General features: G+C 40.2%; 1 protein-coding gene across 10 annotated transcripts in view; it reads right to left on the minus strand.

The window, feature by feature from the left end:
- The window catches only part of ANKRD44 (ankyrin repeat domain 44), a 239,429-nt gene that overhangs the window by 92,858 nt on the left and 123,796 nt on the right, over positions 1–22,775 (minus strand). For 7 of the 10 annotated variants that reach the window (XM_034654901.1, XM_034654900.1, XM_034654894.1 and 4 more), the window contains 6 exons: positions 22,139–22,217; positions 14,644–14,758; positions 5,912–5,994; positions 4,701–4,818; positions 2,653–2,721; positions 542–682 (listed from right to left, as the gene is read on the minus strand). In XM_034654901.1, coding sequence (XP_034510792.1) covers positions 542–682; positions 2,653–2,721; positions 4,701–4,818; positions 5,912–5,994; positions 14,644–14,758; positions 22,139–22,217 — 605 coding nt within the window. The remainder of the gene's footprint in view (positions 1–541; positions 683–2,652; positions 2,722–4,700; positions 4,819–5,911; positions 5,995–14,643; positions 14,759–22,138; positions 22,218–22,775) is intronic. The other 3 variants (XM_019800491.2, XM_034654899.1, XM_019800490.2) reach the window with 1 other exon arrangement.

Raw genomic sequence — 22,775 nt, forward strand, 5'->3', positions numbered from 1 at the left:
TCCTAGGCACCTAGAATCCAAACATGTCCAGGGCATCCAACTTCCTCTCCTCCAACTCCTGAAAGAGCATTCATGCCCAGTTTGGAGCAACAGTGCCAATTTTACACACACTGACGGTGCATTTGAAGACTACTGGGATTATACAAAGATGGATACTTCTACCATGTGACGAATTTATTAGCAAATGTAAGTTTGAGGGCAAATGAAGCATTTCAGTAGTGATGAGAAAACTGTACAATATGACAAAATAAATTACAACTGATTTTGAAGGAACTGAAAACCTGGGCTTGATAGCCACACTTGGCATTCAACACAAAAACCAGAGAAGAGAAACAATTGGGCAGTGACACGTAATAATCAAACATAAAGAGAGCAGAATGGGAAAACCGGGGTAGGGATGAGGCAATTCTAACTCCTCTGGGTCTGGGTGAGAGAGATTCTTCATTCACTGTTTCCATAAGGCAGCGTGTAGAAAACTTAGCAAACCCTCCCCTCTCCCCAGTCATACCACCAAAGGAAATTTGAGCAAGGCTGTTTTTACTTTCTATCCATGTCTGATGCAGCAGCATAGTGCAAAGCTGTCCGTCCCCAGTCATCTGTTTCATTAACGTTGGCCCCTGTGGTCACTAATGTCTCAATACAGTGGAAATGACAATTTGCAGCTGCATAGTGCAAAGGCGTCCTGAAAAACAGACAGCAATTTATTACTTCCTTCATCTGAAAAACAGACCCCTTCCCATCATCATGAGCACTGACAGCAGTATTCCTAGGAGTGAGGGATGCTCTTCAGCTCTCAGAGTGTGGAGGCTAACGGACATGCCTTCCTTTGACTTTCTAAGTTGGAGCTGAGGCTACAAAGACAGTGGCCTCAGACAAGGACACCTACCTAGGGATCTATCCTTTCTTTCCATTCCGAGTGCCTATCCTGGTGCAGGTCTACACTAGTGCTTTTTTGGACTATTGCAATACCATCCCTATTGGCCTCTTTAGCTCTAATCAAACTTCCATCTAATTTCTAGTTGGTATGAGTGAAGAACTGGATTTTCTAAGGTCCGATACCCACATACAGCATCCTGTTCTAAAACCATAGGTCCTCCCTACTGAGCAAAGTCTTGATTCCTTAGTCTGGAATCGAAGACCTTTCCAAGCTGGGTCCAAACTACCTTCATAAAGTTTCTCTCTCTTCCCCTATATGAACCCATCACTGCATCCAAGTGGGATCACCTGAGGTTTCCCCAATCGTGTCCACATCTCCCCTACCTTTCCCCATGTTGTTTTCTTCCCTGGAATGTCCTCTCCTGAACTGCTTTCACCCATCAAACCCCCAAAGCTTTTAAAGTTCCAGAAGTTCTCTTTCCCTTTCGTCTGAGACTGTGCAGCTCCTGTCTGGGTCTCTCTTGAGCTCTCATCTCATATTGCCTTGATTTTAGCTCTTGGTATTGTCTCATCTTCTCCATTGAACTACAAGCCCCTTGGGGGTAGGGAAATAGATTAATGGGAAGAACAATATCCAAGGAATCAGAACCCTGGGTTCTAGTCCAGGCAGATCTGTAAGCTGCACCAAACCACATCCCCTCTCTGGGACTGGACTTCCTCATCCCTACCTCAATAATGACCCGTGAGCAGCTGCCCCCAACATCTAACCTAGGTCTAAAATTCCTGGAATTTTACATGTACACGTAAATTTATTACAGGTAAAATTCATTTAGGTTCTCCAAGCTCAATTTCTTTATCTATTAGAAAGGATAGGAAGCATCTGCATTTATCTCATAGAGTTATTATGAAAAACCAAGTGGGTAACATATAGGAAATACATGCACCTTGCCAAGAGTAAGGCACTGCAGAAACAAGAATTCCCTAGCCAATAGTTACGGAATAATAATCAAATGGAATACTAGAAATAAAATAACTTTATCTCAAGAACTATTTATTAGTTTCCAATTTTATTAATTATATTTTGCAGTCAGTGTATGGGCTCTTTAACTCGTTGACTTTCTCCTCTTTCACCCAAAAAACAGATAAATTGTAAGCATTTTACATAGTGGACTGTTTGTGTTTTAATTAATTAGACTGAAAACTATTAGGTATCAACCACGTGGCAGAGCCCATAGGTAAAGAGAAAATGAGACCCAGTCCTGGTCCTCAGGAGCCCCATGGTCAGGGAAGGGGAGAGACAGGGAAGCAAGAGTCCACTAGAACAGTGTGCTGTGTGCTCCTGCTATGGAGTATGGAGGGTTCCAGGGGAGCAGAGAGGAGGGGCATCTGCGTCAGAGGGGGCGGGAGGTGTTACTTGACATATATTTGGGAGGGTGAGTAGGCGTTTGCCTAGGTAGGTTGGTAAGAGAAGAAATCTGTTGCAATGCCAAGAGCCAGGGTGCATGTGGAGGGGAGGGGTAGAGAGTTGCTATGGGAAAAAAACTGGACGACAAGACACAATTGGCCCTTCTAACAGATGCTGTGAAAGGAGATGCCTGCCTTGGGGCTTGTTGCCTGCTTTGTTGGTGTTTTGCTACAAAAAGGGATTTTCTTCTGAGGATGGAATCTCCCCAGCTAGCTTCCCTATTTACCATTTCACTATAACATGATTTCCAGATGGACTGCTCCCCACCCCTTTTACTGAGGCACTTGAAGCAGAGTTCCCTGTTTACATACCTCCCACACTTGTCCTTTTTATGGAAATCTGCTCCGCTGCTCTGCAAGAGTTTTATACATTCCACATTACTAGAAAGACAGGGAAAACATCATTAAGATGGTAGAGGTCAATTGCTGGGCTATCTTCAGAAAGAACTGTTTTTGGCGAAGCGAAGGCCAAAATGAAATGACAGGTCCAGCTTTAAATTCTGCTAACGCACAACCAACCTGAACAGCTTAGAGGAATGCAATAGTGCAAGGGTCTAAAGTTCCTGAAATCCCTTTTTCCAAGCTAATAAATCAATGCATTAAAGAGCTTAATGGAACATTTTCAATTCCATGACCAAGGTATTTAATGATTATTACATGGTTAAACCTTTTAGTGATGGTTTCATTGCATTTCCTAAGATTCTCTTTCAAAACCATCAAGTTTAGGAAACAACCCCTTACACCTGTGATGACTTCATGTCACCTCTAAACAATGAGCCAGAATGGAGAAGCATTACCTTTTATCACAGGAGAATGAATTCACCATGATAACCATTTTCAACCCAGACTCTCCATGATGGGAAATAAAACAGCTGTATTTCCCTGTCTTTGTAATATAGGTAAATAAATGTGCAAAAAATAAAAGGCCAAAAATGGTGAAATGGAGCATAGTGATTTGCCAAAGCTTCTTCGTCATTCGCAGAAGCAATAAATCATGTATAGTAGAGAAAAAGGACCCACTGAAGTGAATTTTCCTATTGAAGGGCATGTCGCTAAGTATTAATTGTAATAGGAGTTTCAGATATGAATCCAGAATGGTGTGTTGCCAAGGTCTGATACTTTTTCTAAATGTCGGCATAAAAAGAGACAATCATCCGTTATTGTTCTAAACTTGGAATGCTGAGAAGTAGTCTAGGATTTACTGTTTTATTATCATTTAAATATGAAAAATGATCTCATTAACGAGGAATCCAAGCAGGGCTCCCCGCCCCCCCCATCCAGTCTTTGTAGCCACCTTTCTCAGAGAACCTGCTGTTTCAGTCATAAAATGGAAGAACTTTTTGAGACCGATATGCGTCGGTGCCGCACGCCAGCTGATTTATAAAAGCACCTGTCTCTTACTGAATGAAGCCAAAGGATCAAAGGCAGAGGCACATCCATTCGTGTGGCTTATGAAGCTCATTTGATGTGGGGAGAGGAGTTGGGGAGAAGGAGATTCATTTAAAAAATAATACATAATTCTGAATATAAAACTAAATTCAAGATTTTGGAAGGGACCCATGCAAATAAGGGCCCTAAAGCTTCACAGTCAACCCACCTCTGATAAAGAGGTAATGCCTTTGATAATGTACAGATGACAAATGGAGAATCACTGCTGTTCCTTGAGGACTAGCAAACCGATTAAGAACGAACACCTTACCCAAACAAGGTCATCCGAGAGAGGCCATGTTTGGTCAACGTACAGTCATACATCAATGACATATTGACCAAAGCCTTACTCTCACCACTGATATGAAAAAGAGGATCTGATGAACGATGCTCTTTACAAGTTTAAAAAAGAGGCAAGGATTAAATCGCTTCTTGCCTATCCCTTAGGTTTCCTTGACCTTTAGTTACATTTAACCATTTACATACTTAAAAAATCAGTTTTGAAATAAGGACAGAAATATCTGTAAATAAACAGGAACTAATTCAATCTTGGATTCCCTTGATCATCACCCACCTACCAGTGACAAAAAAGAAAAACTTAGGAACAAATCTCAAATTATTTTCCTTTGGTAGAGTGCATATCAAGTAGATACATATTCTATAGGCTGAAGACCTACAATTAAAAAAAAAAAGGAAGAGGGAGAGAGAAGAAAACAAAAGAAAACTATTTTCTATATGAGATGGGCTAACAATTTTTCTTAGGAAGAATAAATATACAATTAATATGGAAATGCAAAAGTGATATTGGAATTGGTAGAAATGACTCTTACCCACCTTACTAAGAAAATTGCTTTTGATTCACAGACAACTGAAGTTGAGTAAGAGAAATGAGGAGTTAAGTCATGAAATAACTGAAATTGCTAACTACTCACCCTCCTGCAGCAGCGGCATGAAGGCACGTTCTTCCAAATTTATCTGGGGTGTCTATTTCAAAGCCTGCAGACAGCACGTGCTCATTACTAAACAAGGATACTATGCTATACTTTTGTCCTAGTTAAACCACAAGAAACATTGCAGAGACAGAAAAATCAGTTAGTAGGAAAACCAGAACGCAAGCAATTGTAGTCAGAAAGAGGTTGTCATGGAAACGAATGGTAACTGCTCAAGCTTGGCAATTTTATAGGAAGAACCGTGAAGTCTAGAAGAATTTATTTTCACATTCAGCCCTGGGTGAACCACAGCCCCATATTTCAATCCCAGGATAGAAATTTATGAAACTAATTTGAGATAAGTAGGGCAATAGACAGGCAGACAGAACACATGGAGAAAACATGGACAGCAAAGGAGTAATCTTCACATGCTGGAGTAGATATTTCTTTACGTGTATTATTAGCTTTCAGTTGGTTTAAGGTTTGGGAAACATGCTTTCATGCAGGGATTATTTTTAAACATGCCAAAAGCAGTGAAGGCAGAATCAACCATAGGTAAAGCACTTAAAAGGAAAAAAAAATGCCTCTGGGATGTCTGTTGAATTAATTCATAAACAATCTTTGCCTTGCAGACCTCTATCACCTTTGAAAGCCAGGAACTTCTTAATACATGGAGGTTGGCAGAAGCAGTGATAAGAAAGATTAGCAAAGCTCCAAACCAGAAAGAATTTCTTGGTTCCAAACAGACCCACATTTAAAAACTAAAAAATTAAACCTAGTTGGAGGGGATCTCGCTAGAGGGATTTATCAGAGCCCACAGAGGAGGAAGGTAACATGACATTTCTACTGTCAAAATGTGGGGGATTTGGCCTTTTTCCTTTGTTGAAAATATTAACTGTTAAATCCACCCTTTAAGCCCCAAAGATATTTTCCCTGATTCCAACAAACTTCCGGTAAGCTATGGCCACCCCTGCCTGTCTCTCACTCTGGATCACCCAAGCTTTAACTTGAAAAACAGGACAAGCCTCTCATTCCAGGGCAGGAATACCGACACTTGAACAGCAATGACACCAAGGACTGCCGGGAGCTGTCCCCGGATCAGGTCATGAATGACACAAAGCACAGGCAGCCACTTACTCCGACCAGACACCTAGAGCCACGTGGCTCATTTACAGGACACATTAAGCCTCATCTGTGGTAATGGGGTTACTTACCCGATGATAAGAGCTTTCTGCAGCAGTCAGAGTGAGCATTTAGGGCAGCTAAATGTAAGGGGAACATGCTATGGATTCCACACCTGAGGAGAAAAAAAAAACAGAGCAGCTCACGGTAACAGATCTCAAGATACGTGTAGAAGGACGACAATCTTTCTAGAAGTTCTCTGATGAGAACCCAAACCCACAACACCTCGTTTCGGGATCCTTGCCTGACATCATTTTATAATTCTTCCACTCAGGAAATAATTATGCAATCATTTTCTACTTTAACATAATAAAATCCTAAACCTACACCAGAATTAAAAACCCCTCACAAGAGGAATGTATTTTTTTAAGATTATGTTTCCTATAAAGGGTGACTCTACATTTAAGACTAATTTACCTTTTTTTCTTTCAGCTGAGCAATTTTATGTCAGCAACCTGTTTTATTCAGCGACCTGTCTATTCCTTGAATTGATAGAGAAATACTATTGACCTATTATGTGCCAAGTACTTTGCTAAGAGTTAATAATGACTGTATTATTGAAAACAAAATTTCGTATGAGAATAAAAACCAGTGTTTATCTTTTGCAGGTGCAACTTCATCTTCCTAATACTCTCATACTGCACATTAATCCACATCAGGACACCGGTCACATTATCTTGCGTATGTTTTGTAAATCGAGCATACTTTCCCTAACAGTATTACAGAAAGAATCTAGAAAAGGACTTTTTAGACTGATAGCCCATCATATCACAGTCCCCGGGATGATCCCTTAAGGGACAGGCAGCCTTCTGAGAGCAGTGCTTTTGGCTTTCAAAATCAAATCCTCGTCTTTCCCCCTCACCTCCCCTCACACAAGGACCCAAAGCCGTAAGCTAAACTGCCATTCCTAACAAACAGCATACCGGGAGGTTCCTGTGCTCTTCTAAGTGTTTATAATGTTAGTGCTCATTCCTCAGACCGGCTCATGATAGTCAAAGAATGTATCTCAAATTTTGCAAATCCTCCGTGTAACACAAGTAAGAATGCATGTGAACACCTGCAGCATTAATGACCTAAGTTTCTTCTCTGGCACAAAGTGGCCCGTTTTCAGATTCTACAATTCATTAAGAAACACATATGGTTTGAACTGGTTAGGTTTCAGATACATGACTTTTATCTGCTATCTCAAAAGTTACTACGCTGTGTGTGACTGTGTGAAAGTATTTACATATACACAGATAGTTCATGGTATTCAGCGTTCTGCCACATTGGAGCCTGCCAACAATTTACCACCTCTCTCTTTCCGTGAAAACTTCTCTCTGTGTATCGGTGTTTTTGTTCAGTCTCCCCTCTGCTCGTGTTCCTTTCCCTATATGGAGATTTCCAACCCCGTGTATATAATAGCTGGCATCCATCAAGGGATGCAATTTGCTTGTCTTCCGGGCAGTGTCATGCAGAGGAGAACTGCTTGTAATTGCCTCTCTCATCATTTACAAAAAAAAACTCTGAAAAGCAATTGCACCAGTGACAACCTTGATGCTCACGGAAAGGAAGCGGGTGTTGGGGGATGGGAGAGAAGCTTTTCTATCCATGCTGCTATTTATATTACTCCCTCCTGATGCCAGAGAAACACAGTAATTTTTAAAAATGTATAACACGTTTTAAAAACACCTTACTAAATGGAATTTTAAGCCAATGAGACTGTACCTAACCACTTTATTTGTTTAGGGCAAGTAAGGCAAAAATGTGATTATATTAATACCTCTGGACATTTGCAAGAGAAAAACAGTATTTTCTAGGACAGTTTTAAGTTCCTGAAAGAATGTGCCTGAAATTGGGTTGGTTTTCCCAAGATTTCTTTGAGCCTTCCTCATTCCTTAAATATATATAACTTTAATAAAAATATATATGTGTACAAATACATAATATGTAAAATATAAATATATCAAAATGCTATGTATTATGTACATATTATATATACATGCATATATGTATATATATACAATATAATATATATTTTATAAAGATACAAAAAATACATATCTTTATATACAATAATACAAGCAAATGAATTAGAGAAGATAGTATAAAATTCTGTAAGAAATCAATAAGGAAAAACATAAAAAGTGTAAGTGGTAGCATAACAGCAACAGCATTGCAACATATTCCATAAACTTCATTATTAATATTTCTAATCAACTTTACCACTTAACATCATTGTCTTCAGATAATTCATCATACTCCACATTAGCGAATTCTTTTTCCTCTTGTTACTTATAAACTTGAGAAGATAAGGGAAGTAGAACTATTCTAAAAGGTCTAGCAAAAATTCTGTTCAATATACATATTTTATTCCATACTTAATAAAAAAAATCACTACCTCAATGTAGGTTTGAAAACATATTAATTCAGACAAGTCTAAATACCACTGACACTTGAACTTGAATATGATACTATGGTTCAAACAGGAAAACTAAATATCAGGCTGAGATTGGAAAGAAAATAAAAGTTGAATTCAGAATCTCTGAATCACTTCAGAAATGATTCACGCATTTCAAAATAAAATTACTCCTTTATTGTTATAAAGTAAGACTGCTTATCAAGGAAGAGCCATAGAACCTTTAGGGGAAAATTAGGGTTTGGCTGTCCTAGGCAAATAAGAAGCATCAGTTTTACTTCATCAGGTATACATCAAAGAAGATCAAGAAATAAAGATGTCAGATAATACTAAACTTAACAATGCATAAATTACAGGAAAGAGGAGACCAATTCCAGCTAAAATGCTACATTGATTTGACCAGTCATCAAATTAATGGGGCACATTTGTATTAGCTATTTCTAATTTAGCTGTTAGCTGGTGTCTCCAACCCAGTTATTTCAGAATAAATGAGGTCAGAATAAATTGTAGACAGCCATCAGAGGTAAAGAAAGGGCTGGTGCACTATTAGAATATCAGTTCTTTTAAGCTTTCCCCTTGGCATCAGAGAGCTATGGTTGCTCCTTCCCACCTCCAGGGCTTTCTAGAAGGCTTCCCTTAAGCTGTATGCTAAAAAAAAAACACTGTAGTTAAGGTGATGGGGTCTGAAACCTTGGGTTTGAGTCCTAGTTTGGACACTTGCTAGCTATCTGATCTTTGGCGAGTACGTAATGGTTCCCTCATCCAGAAAATAAAGATCATAATAGTGTCAGTCTCACAGAGCAACTGTAAAGACTAATTAATAATGCATCCAAGTGCTAACAGAGGGTCTGAACCATGATAAGCCTTTACCATATAAGTTAGTACCATATAAGTTAGTATTACTATTGCCCTTGAAATTATTAGCTTAGTTGGATAATCAGCAGTCTGTGAGTTTTGAAGTTGTAATTAGCCTGTGATTCCTTAAAATCAGGTTTGCGATTCTTTAAAAGCCAAGAATAAATTGTGATCGGCTAGCATTTCTGTTATCTTTCTATATTTCAAAATTCTTTATAGTACTTATCTCACAAGTCTCCTAGGAAAGGTGGATAGGTTTAGTTTTGTCCAGTGAGCAGGTGAGATAAAAACATTTAATGATTTTGATCATCAAATGATTTTATGATTCTAACTTGACTGATCAACAGAAATCAAAAAATCAGTTTCCTATTAATTTATCCATGTCATTCCGAGTATTTATCACGCACCTCTAAGTTAGAGGCATTTGGGTTTAACTGGCAACAATAAGGCCTGGTCCTTGCTGTTTGCAACCTACTGACACTTTTAGTGGTTTCTTTTGAATCAAGACCAAACACTCTAATGTGGTTTCTTTTTTTTTTTTTTTTTAAAGATTTTATTTATTTATTCGACAGAGATAGAGACAGCCAGCAAGAGAGGGAACACAAGCAGGGGGAGTGGGAGAGGAAGAAGCAGGCTCATATCAGAGGAGCCTGATGTGGGGCTCGATCCCATAACACCAGGATCACGCCCTGAGCCGAAGGCAGACGCTTAACCGCTATGCCACCCAGGCGCCCCTCTAATGTGGTTTCTAAGCCCCTTCTGGATCTAGCTGTTACTTAACCAACCAGTTTTCTAGAATCTCGGTGGACTTCTGTCCCTTCCTCCTGGAGGAGCCAAGGCTCTATCCTGCCCCAGGCTTTGTTTGGTGCAAGAAACTCCTCTTTCTGCCCAGCTTCTCATAGCCTTTCTCAAACTAGTGAGTGCATCTCTGGGGGCCACTGGAAATACCTCTGGGCTTTCAAGAGCTATCCGTGGAAAGTTTTAAACTGTCTTTTCTTTTTGGTGATAACCTAAAGAAAGTGGTATAAAAGCATATTTTGGCTCATCTCAACAACCACCGTCTCACGACAGACAACTGCTGTATGTCAGCTCCTGTGTCTGTACTTGGAATCCCACGGGTGCCCTGCGGAACTACTGTAACTGGCAGGGGCCAATGAGAACAGAAAAAAGGTGGACGTAATAGACAAATGATGCCTGAAGCTGGGAAGGGCCGGTGACAGTGCAGTATGCTTCGCCTTCTATATGCACAGGATTTGGCAGTAGTTGGCGTTTGTGCTGTGTGACGAGCCCACTGGCACCCTACTGCGTCCAAGCCACTGAAAAACTTCCAGTCCCACAGCATGTACTGACCTCTAAAGAGTCAGCGCCTTGGCCACCAGGACAATAACTCCATGAACATGGTGACTGAAGTTTGGTAAATGGTGCGCCATCACACCATCCATTACATAGAGAGGCAGCAAGCCTCCTGCCAGGGAACCTCGCCTCCAGATCCAGATGGCCGAGGACAGAGTCTCATTTCCACCCCTCACAAGCTCTGTGACCTCAGGCAGGTAAGTGAACCTCTCTGTGCCTCATTTACTTCACTTACAAGATGGCGATAATCGTGTCACTTACCCCATGGGGCTGCTGTGACAATTAAATATAATTCCTGCGAGTTGCTGCCTAGCGTGGGTGAGGACTTATGAGTGTTTGCTACTACTGTTAACCTGTTAACACTGGGTTCTGGTTGCATGGATGTTGTAAAATTTTTTTGGACTTACTGATATAGTAGATTCAAAGCCTAAGGAGTTTCTAACTAGTTTTACATTTATACATATTCAAGTAACACTACAATAAAAATCATTTATTTCTATACCTGGGATCTGCAAGTCTCTCAATATCACAACCTAAATAATTGCTATTCACCCTGCACCCTCCATTAAGCACTGCTCTTCCTGTAAGCCCCACCCTCAGCCCCACTAAGCCCCACATATGTTCTGTATCCAGTGCTACCCAGCGACTGCTCCGGTACCACACTTTGCATGGTTGATTGTAACTGCGTATTTAATTCTTGCCCCCAATGACCTAGAAATTCCTTGAGGGCAGGGACTCCTGTAACCCCAGAACCTGACGCAGCGGAGACACTCACAGACCTTCAGCAAACAGTTAGTGAATGAGCAGATGGCAGAACTGGTTACCTGCATAACTATAATACCCCTAATTTTGCTGCAGTTGAGGCAGAATCAGTAAGGTAGGAGGCAAATTAAAATCCCAGAGACAAGCATCTCAAACCTAAAAAAGTTAAAGAAGAAAAACCAAAGGGCTCTGGCGCCACATAAAGTTGCATGAGCACGGAGTCAAGCTGCAGAAAGTGCTCTGACTTCAAGTTCAGACAAGGAAAAAGAGTATCAAAAACATTTCATCAGGCCTGAGAATGAGATTCAAACAAACTCACAAGAAAGTAGTGACCGTAACACTTGTCATATAGAGATCTTTTAAAATACATTTGGTCATATTGTTTATGAATGAGGGTGGGTTATTTTCATATATGCTATTTGCTTGTTTACTTATTAATAGAAGGAAAGTCCTACTTTTCTCCTCTTTCTTAAGCTACTCCACAGAGATCTACAAGGAACCCAGAGAACAGTGACTTTTCTGAGGGCTTTTAGCAAAGTTAATCATCTCCAACTTTCCTTCCCCCCATCTTGACATTTCCCCTCAGGTGATTGCCCTCCCCATGCACTACACACACACACACACACACACACACACACACACACACATATACACACACACACACGACTGCAGCCTAATGAACCACTGTTTACTGCAGGAAGCATTCTTATCCCCAGATCCGCTGTGACATAACCAGATGTGGCTCCTTGAGGCTGGGACAATGTTTGCCTCGGCGGCATCCCCAGGACACAGCAGAGTCAGTGGAAGGAAAGGCTACTTGAACAACAATGCCATCTCTAAGGCACTTCTCCCACAAGGTGTTGTTTGCATAAATTGAAGGCAAAATAATTACAAACAAATGAACCTTGTGCTTATTGAGTAAATGTGTCTGGGGAAATTTTAAGTAAGTAGTGGGCCCCGTTTCTCCCTCAAGTGGATCCGAACCTGAAAGAAAATCAGAAATTCATGGTTGTTTGGTTAAAACTCCCCAAGTAGCTCTGAGTTGAAAGAAAACTACCACTGAAAATATTGCTGTATCACAGGTGAAACAGGTGTGCCTAGATATTTGACTCCTGCTTAATGAACACGGAGCATTTATGATCTCTGGCGTTGGGTAGGAATTCAGAATCCAGTAAGAGCTCCCTGAATCTTAGGACAGTGCTCTTTCCACAAGCCTGAGCTGCTGCTTTTAACTTGCAATAGCCCAGTCAAAAAGGTTCTTTGACTGTTAAGTGATTCCTTTCTTCTGAAAGGAGACAGCCCACCACTCTTACTGTTTGTCAGCGTGGCCCTCTCTTTCCGCCCTGCAGGCTTGTCGTGAGCCCAAGCCCTCATCTTCTCCTCCCTGGACGTCTGCAAGAGGCTGCCACATTTCTCTGGTCTGGACCACCTCCCACACGTCTGGGCTGTTGTAAGAGTGATCTTTCTCACTGACAAATGGGATCATGACACACAACCTTCCCTACATCCACTTAATTCTTTAACAGCTTCCGAATGCCTCAGAACAGAATTCACTCCTTAGCAGGACATGCAAGGTCCTTCAAGATGTGGCTTTTCTTGCTTCCCACCTCATTTCTTTCCATTTTTCCACACACATCAGATGATCCAGGCTTGGCAATCTGCTTTAACACATTCACATGTTGATGCCTTTGTAAATACTGTTCTCTCCTCCTGGAATGTCCTTCCTTGCTTTCCCTCTGTCTTTTTACCTCACACAAGTTTGTTTCCCTGGTGAACTCCTACTGGTCCTTCTTTTTGCCGAAATGTCACCTCTTTTGTGAAACCCACAGAGTCAGTGTCTCCCTGAATGTTCCCATAGCATGGTACAAACCTCACAATGCTTGAGTCGTCTGCTCTGGATCTTGTTCCTGCTGCTAGACTGGGACCCCAGGAGGTTGCTGGAACCCACCAGTGCCTTCCATGCACCATTGAAATTTTGGCTTATTCTCAAGCAAGACTTTCAATTCTGTTGCACAAAAACTTGGCAAATAAAATAGAATTCCTAAAGTTACACTGCCCTTATATGGTTCTCCTGAAAATTTAGATTTTGTTACCCATGCTCTCTGTGATCAAAGCTACACTCTTTATTCAGTTCTTTAAGGCTCTCTTGAATTTGGTTCTATAAATATTTTTAAGTAATAAAATAATAGTTGTTGATAGTTTCCTACGTGCTAGGCATTCTTCAAAGAGCTTTTAACATGGATTATCTTGTTTAATAATGTTAGGCAATATATTTATATAACTCATACTCATATCGATCTCAACCTATACCAGAGAGCTTTACTAGTAATTAAATCCTTTAATGCTCTTAACACACCCGTGGGCAAGTACTGTTATTACTTCCATTTTTGAAATGAGGAAACCGAAACCCAGAGAGGTTCAGCAGTAGGCTCCAGGCTATTCAGCTCACAGGCATGGTAGTTTGGATTGGATCCCATGTAGTGCCCATGAAAGCCTGGGCCCCCAAGCCACACATGTTACTACCCACCTCAGGGCAGAGCATCCTGGAATTGTACTCTTTCAACACTTGCTCCTGCTTTTCTCCCTGCTCAGGATGTCTGCCACCCCCTACTCTACTCAAGTAATTGTCACCCTTCAAAGCCTGCCTAAAACTCACTTTCTGCTTAAAGGCTTTTCTGAAAACTTTGGCCACTGCTGCACTCTCTCCTACCTGTCTACACTCTATGGCATATACTGTCTACACTGAACACTCTGCCACTTAAGTCTTAGAACTNGCTTCATTTAGAACTTTATTACATACTATATTGCATGGTTCTTTGTCTTAAGAGGGCCTTGGGCCACTAACAAAATTATGAGCTCCTTGAAGGTACTAACCAGGTGACTTATTACTGAAATTTCCCAAAGCACCCAGCACTATGACCGACTTGTACAGCTGCTTATATTCTTGTGGAACTGAAGTATAAAATGAAGTCAGGTCCCCCTTCCCTATGTAGCACATGTACTCAACAGTACCCCCTAATGATATCATCAAAACTGAGCAAGCACTCTGAATAAATTCTGAATTTGCCCAATTATGTCTGATTTTTCCTGCTTAAGCAACATTAAGCACTGGAAAGAACAGAATATTAGAAAGTAGAGTTAGGAATAGAGTTCAAGTCTCCTTCATTAAAACCACTGGGATAGTCCTCTTTCTGATGCAGCTGAAAATAAAATTGGTTCTTCCTCGCATCCGTCATTAAAAGTCACTTAATTTAGTTCAAATTTAATTTGTATTTAGCATAATGGTACAGATCCAGCTTAACCTAGATAAATGGAAACGGTCTACTGCATGGCAGGTCCCTTTGGCACTGTCCCCACATGTGCCAATTATTGCACCGTATTTCTGCAGTAACCTACTTGGCTGTGTCAGCTCCGCTGGTTATTAAGGTGTTAATCAAAAGCTCATGACCGTATCTTGCAGCCACATGGAGAGGAGTGTTGCCGTCCTTATCCACACAGTCAATTTCACCGCCTGCAAGAGATGTTTTAATACAGGATAACATAAGGATTCAGGCTGACTCAGATACTTCATTCTACACCAGTCACTCATGTTGTCCAAATGTTGACTTCTTTTCCCCTCTGTGTACATCTCTGATCTGAAGTACATGAATGCCTTTCCAGGGGACAGGTCACCTCCAAGTAGTAGTAGTATTAAATCTGCATAGAGGGAAGTCTATTAGAAATGCTTTTGAAAAGTCTTTCCATACTGTCTTATTTAAGGATCTAAAAACTGGGGCGCCTGGGTGGCGCAGTCGTTAGCGTCTGCCTTCGGCTCAGGGCGTGATCCCGTTCTGGGATCGAGCCCCACATCAGGCTCCTCCACTGGGAGCCTGCTTCCTCCTCTCCCACTCCCCCTGCTTGTGTTCCCTCTCTCGCTGGCTGTCTTTCTCTCTCTGTCAAATAAATAAATAAAAAATCTTCAAAATAATAATAATAAAAAAAAGGATCTAAAATCTCACAACTAAATTCCTGCTCTGAGGAACAAAGTAATCAAATTCCATAAAATGTAATTTTGAAGATACACCCAATTTTAATTTTACCTGCTTGATTAAAGACCTACATACACTTTATACTGAAGCATCAGAACCAAAGAGAATAGAAAGTTCAAGAAAATATTTTACGTCATTTGATGATTTGGCTTAAAATATGATGAGTAAAATGAGGAAATGTATAACTATGAACTGAAAATATCTATATTTTTATAAAAGCTATCACATTAATCATCAACTGTCCTTTTAATAATAAAGTATTTTCATCTTATTTTGTCTTATTTTGCCTTCCTTTTCCCCAACTTTTAATTTTACTACATTTCTTTCTCTCTTCCGTTTTCACAAATCTATACGTAAATACAGTTGGTCTATTTAACAATTTAAAAATAAGTTAGACATCATAACATTTCACCCTGCCATTTAGTTGTCATGTCCCTTTAGTTTTCTTTAATCTAAAACAATCGTCCTGCCTTTTCTCTCTATATCTATCTATCTATTCATCCATCTATCCATCCATGTCTCATGTCGTTGATATCTTTGGAGGTCAAGCCAGGAGTGCTGTGGAGTGTGCTGCATTCTAGAGTTATCTGCTTATTTCCTCTGTTAGATTCAGAACATTTTGGCAAGACTACCCCAGAGTCGATGTGCACTTCCCTCTGCATCTCCACAGCATACACATAAGGGCAGGTTAGTCCACTGGATGATGCTAATTTTGATCACTTGCAATGCGTACAGTTTCAGTTTGGGAAGAAGAAAAAGTTCTAGAAACGAACAGTGGTGTTGGTTACACAAAATGAGAATGTACTTATAGTGCCACAGAACTGTACACTTAAGAATAGTTAAAACGGTAACTTTTTATGTTATATATATTTTACCACAATAAGAAAAGGGGCTTGATTATTTGGTTAAGGTGATACCTGCCAGCACTTGGAATTGCAAAATATCTTTTCCCTTTTGTAATTAACAAACAGTTTGTGAGCGGTACTTTGAGACTGTACAAATATCCTATTTCCCAACAAGATTTCCAGCAAGGATTTTAGCACAAACAGAGAGTATTTTGTTCAAAAGTTACCTGAATTCTTTATTCTGTATGCATATATTATCAACTTGATACAGTTTAGATTCATTTGATTCTCGTTTTCAAAATTTTTACCAGTTTTTTATTTAGCTTTATTTTATTAATATATTAAAAAATTCATGTTTCAGAAATCAAATAATATTTTTTAAAGGCTCACTTTCATTTCCATCCCATCTACTTCATTCTCCACCACATACTAAAGGAATCATTTTCATTAGTTTTGGTTTATGCTTTCTGTGTTTCTCTTTCTAAAAATAAACACACAGCGCGATGCCTGGGTGGCTCAGTTGGTTAAGCATCTGCCTTCAGCTCAGGTCATGATCCCAGGATCAAGTCCCACATCAGGTTCCTTGCTCAACAGGAAGCCTGCTTCTCCCTCTCCCTCTGCCTGCCACTCCCCCTGCTTGTGCTCGCTTGCTCACTCGCCCTCTCTGACAAAAAAAGAAATAAATAATCTTAAAAAAAAATAAACACACTATACGTTGCTTTCTTTTTCTTTTTTTTTTTTTTACTGAACAATATATCCTGGAATTCACTCCTAAAAATCACTTCTTGGAGGTATTCCTCATTTTTGTGCAGCTTTATTGTTTTCCATTGCATGGAGATACTAGTTAAGTACACCGGTCTGGGTGTATGGATAAGCATTTAGGAAGTAAATATCATTTTGCTATTATCAGGAATGCTGCAGTGAATACCCTCGCGCACATATTGTTTCCTATCTGTTGGGTGTATCTTCAGGGTAAATTCCTGGAAAGGGGATTTCAAGGTCAAAGAAGTGAATATCTGGTTTTGCTCAATTTTGCCACATTTCCGCCTTTAGGTCCTGTGCCATTTTGCTACTCACATGAGCAATGAGAGTGCGTTTTCCCCACGGCCTAATCAAGCATTTGAAAACCTGCCATGTGATGGGTAAGAAGTAATATCTCAGTGCATTTTTTATTTGCATTTCTCATATTAAGGAAATTGAGCATCTTTTCATATATTGAAGGACTATTTATCTTTTTCCATGAACTATTTGTTCATGACTTTTGACCATTTTTCTGTGTGCGTGTGTGCGTGGCCTTTTATTCCTTGATTTTCAAGGGCTCTTAAAATATTTAGGAGATTCATCATTTATCAGTAATACATATTACAAATATTTCCCCCCTAGATTGTCATTTTTATTTGTTATTTTATTCTGGAAAAAAGAAACCCTATTTTTGGAATTCATGTCTTTTCTCTTATTATATTTAGATTTTGCATTGAGGTTAGAAAGGCTTCCCCCACATCCTGACAATAAAGAAACTGACACACGTGAAACTATTTGCAATACTGTTTCCACGGATACTTCAAACAATCCAGGGTCCACGTGTCCATCAAGAACTGCCCACAGTGATTGGCCTGAACGGCCCACCCCCAGAACTGCTCCTGGGAGATGTGGGAGGCAGATCCCCAGACCGCAGAGAAACCTTTGCGCTGGACACACTGCAACACTCCACGTCCTTCCAGCCAAGAAGCATCAAACCTTCTACAGAAGTGTTAGAGCCTCCAGGTTTATCAGCCCCAAACATGCCAAAAATTGGGTAGGAAAAAGTGAAAAATGTTGGAAAGGGTAAGGGGCTGAGCTGTTGTTACTACCATTTCATAAGTCAGTTTAACATTTTGTTTATTTATTTATTTCTCTATTTATTTAATTTGGGGAGAGATTGTGCAAACAGGGAGAGGGACGGAGGAAGAGGGAGAGAGAGAATCTTAAGCAGGCTCCATGCCCAGTGCAGAGCCTGAAGCAGGGCTCCCCAAAACAAGGGCTTGATCCCACGACCCTGAGATCATGACCTGAGCCGAAATCAAGAGTCACACGCTCAACCGACTGAACCACCCAGGCACCACTCATAAGTCAGTTTAAAACTGTAAAAATATATTTAATTATCTTCCACATATGCTTTTGTTGTCATTTAACATATATTTCAGAAAAACATCATAACTAGTGGAAAAATAAAAGAAATTGTTATTCTGAAGTACGTTTTATATTAAAGTAGGGCGTCTAGATAATGAATTTCTATTTTACAGTCATTCCCCAAACTTTTCCATTTTCACTTGAAAATCTTTAAGCTTTGTCTGGCATGCAAATTAAATAACCTTACTACTCATTTGAAGCTTGCAAGTTAAATGTTGGTAATTAATTACTGACAATTAGTGAGGAAAATTAACATTTGTGAGTTTAGAAGTACGCAAAGCATGTCAGAAGGGATAATTTAGCAGCATTACCGAAGCATTCATCTGAAGTTATTTTTCCTGCACAAACAAAAATGGTCATCTTATTAAATTGCCTCGGAAATATTGTGAGCCAAAAGGTCAAAAATCTCACAATGAATCATCCTAACCTATCACTGGACTCTTCCTTTTCAAACTCTATTTTTAAAGCTTCTGTGAAGAAAACATCAGTTTTGAACTCTTGTAACCTGCTGGACAGCATCTGAGGCAGTGGCCTAGTGCGAACGTCTGGATTAAATGCCTTCTGCCATCACATTGTTTCCTCAGTCAGTTCTTTCCCTCTCCAGCTGCAACAACACGGCTTCAGACAACAAAGAACGGGACTGGACAGTAGAGGTAGTGTTTGCTCACTATCTACAAAAATAAAAGAGGTGTGTGTGTGTGTGTGTGTGTGTGTGTGTGTGTGCTTGGGCTTTTTGTTTCTTTTTTTGTTCTTTTTTGGCAATTGTCTTACCAACGCTAAATGATTCTGGAAAAAGTTATTATGAAGGACTAATAACCCTGAATAGAGAACGGTCAGGGAAGCAGAGAAATGTCATACAAAGTCCAAACACAAGGGTGTTTCACAAAACAAACGCAAGGAATATCCCTCAGTAGCATGTTCTTTTGGGTTAGGGAGCCAACGGATGGCCCCACGTGGGACCGGCTTCCGAGTCCTATTGTGCAGTGACCCACTCTGGAGGATAGACACCAGGTCCGGGGGTGCAAGCCTCTGGATTTTTCCCACAAGGAAGCCAACAAACAGGAGGAAAGAAAAGAGCTTCCTATTCTTCTCCCTAAGGGCGTTTTTTAAAATGTCAAATGGAAGAACTCACAGTTCTCACATGTAATGAATGCAAAGAATTGTCAGCTGAGAAAAGAGAATGCCAAATCATCCTTGTACAGAGATGATGCTAGTCTAGATATAAGTGACCCCTAAAGTAAATAAAATTCAAGTTAAAAAACATTTTTTAGAGGCACCTGGGTGGCTTAGTTGGTTAAGCGTCTGCCTTTAGCTCAGGTCATAATCCCAGGGTCGTGGGATCAAGCCCCTGTTTTGGGGGAGCCCTGCATCAGGCTCTGCACCAGGCATGGAGCCTGCTTAAGATTTTCTCTCCCTGCTTCTCCCTCTGTCTGCCACTCCCCCTGCTTGTGCACGCTCTCTCTCTGACCAATAAATAAATGAAATCTTTTTTAAAAATTTCTTTAAACATGCCATTATTTATCCAGAGAATGCATTGGTAAGTGTAGTGGTTGAAAGTTCAGTCTCTGATGTTAGACTGGCTGTGTTTTAATCCCTGTTCCTCAACATACCTGCCATGTATCCTGATGGAAGTAACAACCTCCCTGCCTCAGTTTCCCCATCTTTCACATGGAGATGACAATAGCACCTCTTTCTCATGGATTTATGTGTAGTGCTTACCCAAATGCCCGGTACAGTGTAAACACTCAATCAATGTTAGCTTTATCATTATATATAATGGGCTATATATTATAGCCACTATATCTCATCATTTTGGGCCCCTGCACCCACCCCCACCTGCCCTTGATCCACAAGTAAGATGCCAGGTCAGCCAAGAATGAGGCTCTGGATTGAGCCTCTTGATCAGCGAGGACAAGAGATGGGTTCTCTTTCAGATCTCATCCCAACTCAGAAGTCTACAATGATGTCCACAAAGGGCACAGGAGTGTTTCAGGCTCACAGGAATGAGTTTTGGAGAGGTCACAGCAGCCAGCAGCATCTCCAGACTGTTGTCACACACTAGCATTACACAGGGAGATGGGTCACGGCCTTGATTTGAAGGAGATGGCCAGGATCGTCTGCCCACAGGGATAGACTTGGGGGAGGGCAGTGCTTACAAGGAGAAAACTTGCTCTCTCTTTGATCTGATCGCTGGTGCTCAAATGTGCCTTAGCAGAGAGCGGAGCTCTTATATCACAGAGGTAAGTGTGATTATAGTCACACTAAAATTTTAAAAATAGATACCAAATATCTCCCTAGTATGTATGTATGTGTGTATATATTTATTTTTCAGCCAGTGGACACTGTTTCTAAAAAAAAAAAAAAAAAGCAGTTGAGAAATACATGGGATGAGGAAAGTGTGCAAAGGAGAGACTCTAGGGCCACTCCCCATCTCCCTTTGTTTACTTCAAGCAAAACAAAACAATTAAAGTGGCCCTTTCAATAAAGTGAATGTCAAAGACATGCCACATATTTCAAATTAGAATTAATGGGTGTTGTGCAGTTAGTTTTCATTTTTCCTTCCTTTGCTTAATGGAAATTTGTCAGGATTTATTGTCCCTTATAGTTACACTGAAATGCTTATAAATTTCCTTTGCTTTACGGCAGATATTTTGCTTCCTAAGCATAATTTCCCCCAGCTGATCTTCCATCCAAATGTCAAGTAACTTTTTGGTTTTATGACTTGACTGCTGAGGCTATAACATAGTATCACTAACAATTCGTCCAAAATTCTTACAGATGAGAAAAAGACAGGTCTGAGAAATTGACTAATGCCAGAATTTTGAGAAGTACAAATATGGGTCAACTAAAGATAGTTTAGGAATTGCTGAACTTGGAATGTCAGCATAAAATCTGGACTAAACCTGTTGTTGTTTTTTTAAATTGTCTCTCTGATTTGCTAAGAAAGCAGTAGTTCTGCGGTCAAGGTCAATCCACTCACAGATGCTGGCCATGACCCATAATAGCGTTAGGAACCATAATGTGAAGTGACACTCCCTAGTACTTTGGCTACAGAGACAAGCCAGTGGTTCACGTATACCTTTGTTGTGAGCCTGTAAAATTACTAGATTATGTGACTTTCCAAGGTCTCTATCAAGGCTGTGACTTTATCATCTTTTATATCATGCACTTAACTGCTTTTCCTCTGAGTCACCTCATTTTCCTACCTTAGCCCAAGTAGCTTAAGGAGTTTTAACTGAGGAAACGATGGTAAATTCTAAAACTTAAAAATAATTCAGATTTGCTGCTAGAAAATGTATGATAGTAATTTTTATGAGTTTCTGAGTGAAAAGTGCAGGACCTTGAGCCCATATAAGTGCATAATTTCCAGTGTCAAAATAATATGTTCTTTGACTGACTAGGAATTAATTGAGAAACAGTGGCTTTATGTTCTCACTCCTAAGCTGGATGGTGATGATATGTCCGATAAAGAGCTTTTGGCAGGGGCGCCTGGGTGGCACAGCGGTTAAGCGTCTGCCTTCGGCTCAGGGCGTGATCCCGGCGTTATGGGATCGAGCCCCACATCAGGCTCTTCCTCTATGAGCCTGCTTCTTCCTCTCCCACTCCCCCTGCTTGTGTTCCCTCTCTCGCTGGCTGTCTCTATCTCTGTCGAATAAAGAAATTAAAAAATCTTTAAAAAAAAAAAAAAGAGCTTTTGGCAAAGTGCATCAAAGGATGGTGTAAATCTAATCTTAATAAAACAGACCGTCATCTAAAACAGAGCATCATCTTTCATGTTCAGATTACTGACAGCCACACTCAGATCAGGACACTGTCCAAACAACAACACTGCAGAAGGATCTCTCTTACCATTCTGAATGAGGGTTTGTGACCGTGTGAACCTTCCATGGACAGCTGTCATGTGCAGTGGACTTTTGCCATCTTTACTCTAAAAAATGAGGGAGAGAGAAACAATGGATCAGTGATGTCAATCTGAAACATCCCTATGGATACTACTGTCAATGCCCTGAAAATAAAATGTCAAGTCAGGTTTTTTAAAAGGGATAATAAAAACTTACAAAAGGTAAAAGATAATTTTGAAAGCAAAAGAAAAAGCATATATAATATCTCAAGTCACTGCATAACATCCCATTGTAAAGAAGCTTAGAGAAGTGAAAATTATTTTAGAGAAGAAATGCGAAATTTCTAGTTACACTGACAATTTTTAAACTATCCTGTTTCAAGCTGAAGCAATCATCCAAAATGCTTTTTTCTCTCTTGTGATCTACTGATGAAGACGGTTTCAAGGCGTTTTTGTTTGGTTTGGTTTTCAGCTTTTGTCTCAAGTACATGAGAAAAGACAAATGATGTGCTAACTGGCTTGGTCCTGTCCAACCTAAAGTTGACTGAGCTGCTATGAATGACTGCAGCTCTCAAAACTGACCTGGAACATTCCACCACTCCCTACATCCTAATTCCATAGAAAATGACACTTCTGGTTGTTCCA

This window comes from Ailuropoda melanoleuca, chromosome 2, assembly GCF_002007445.2.
Source record: "Ailuropoda melanoleuca isolate Jingjing chromosome 2, ASM200744v2, whole genome shotgun sequence".
Lineage (NCBI taxonomy): Eukaryota > Metazoa > Chordata > Mammalia > Carnivora > Ursidae > Ailuropoda > Ailuropoda melanoleuca.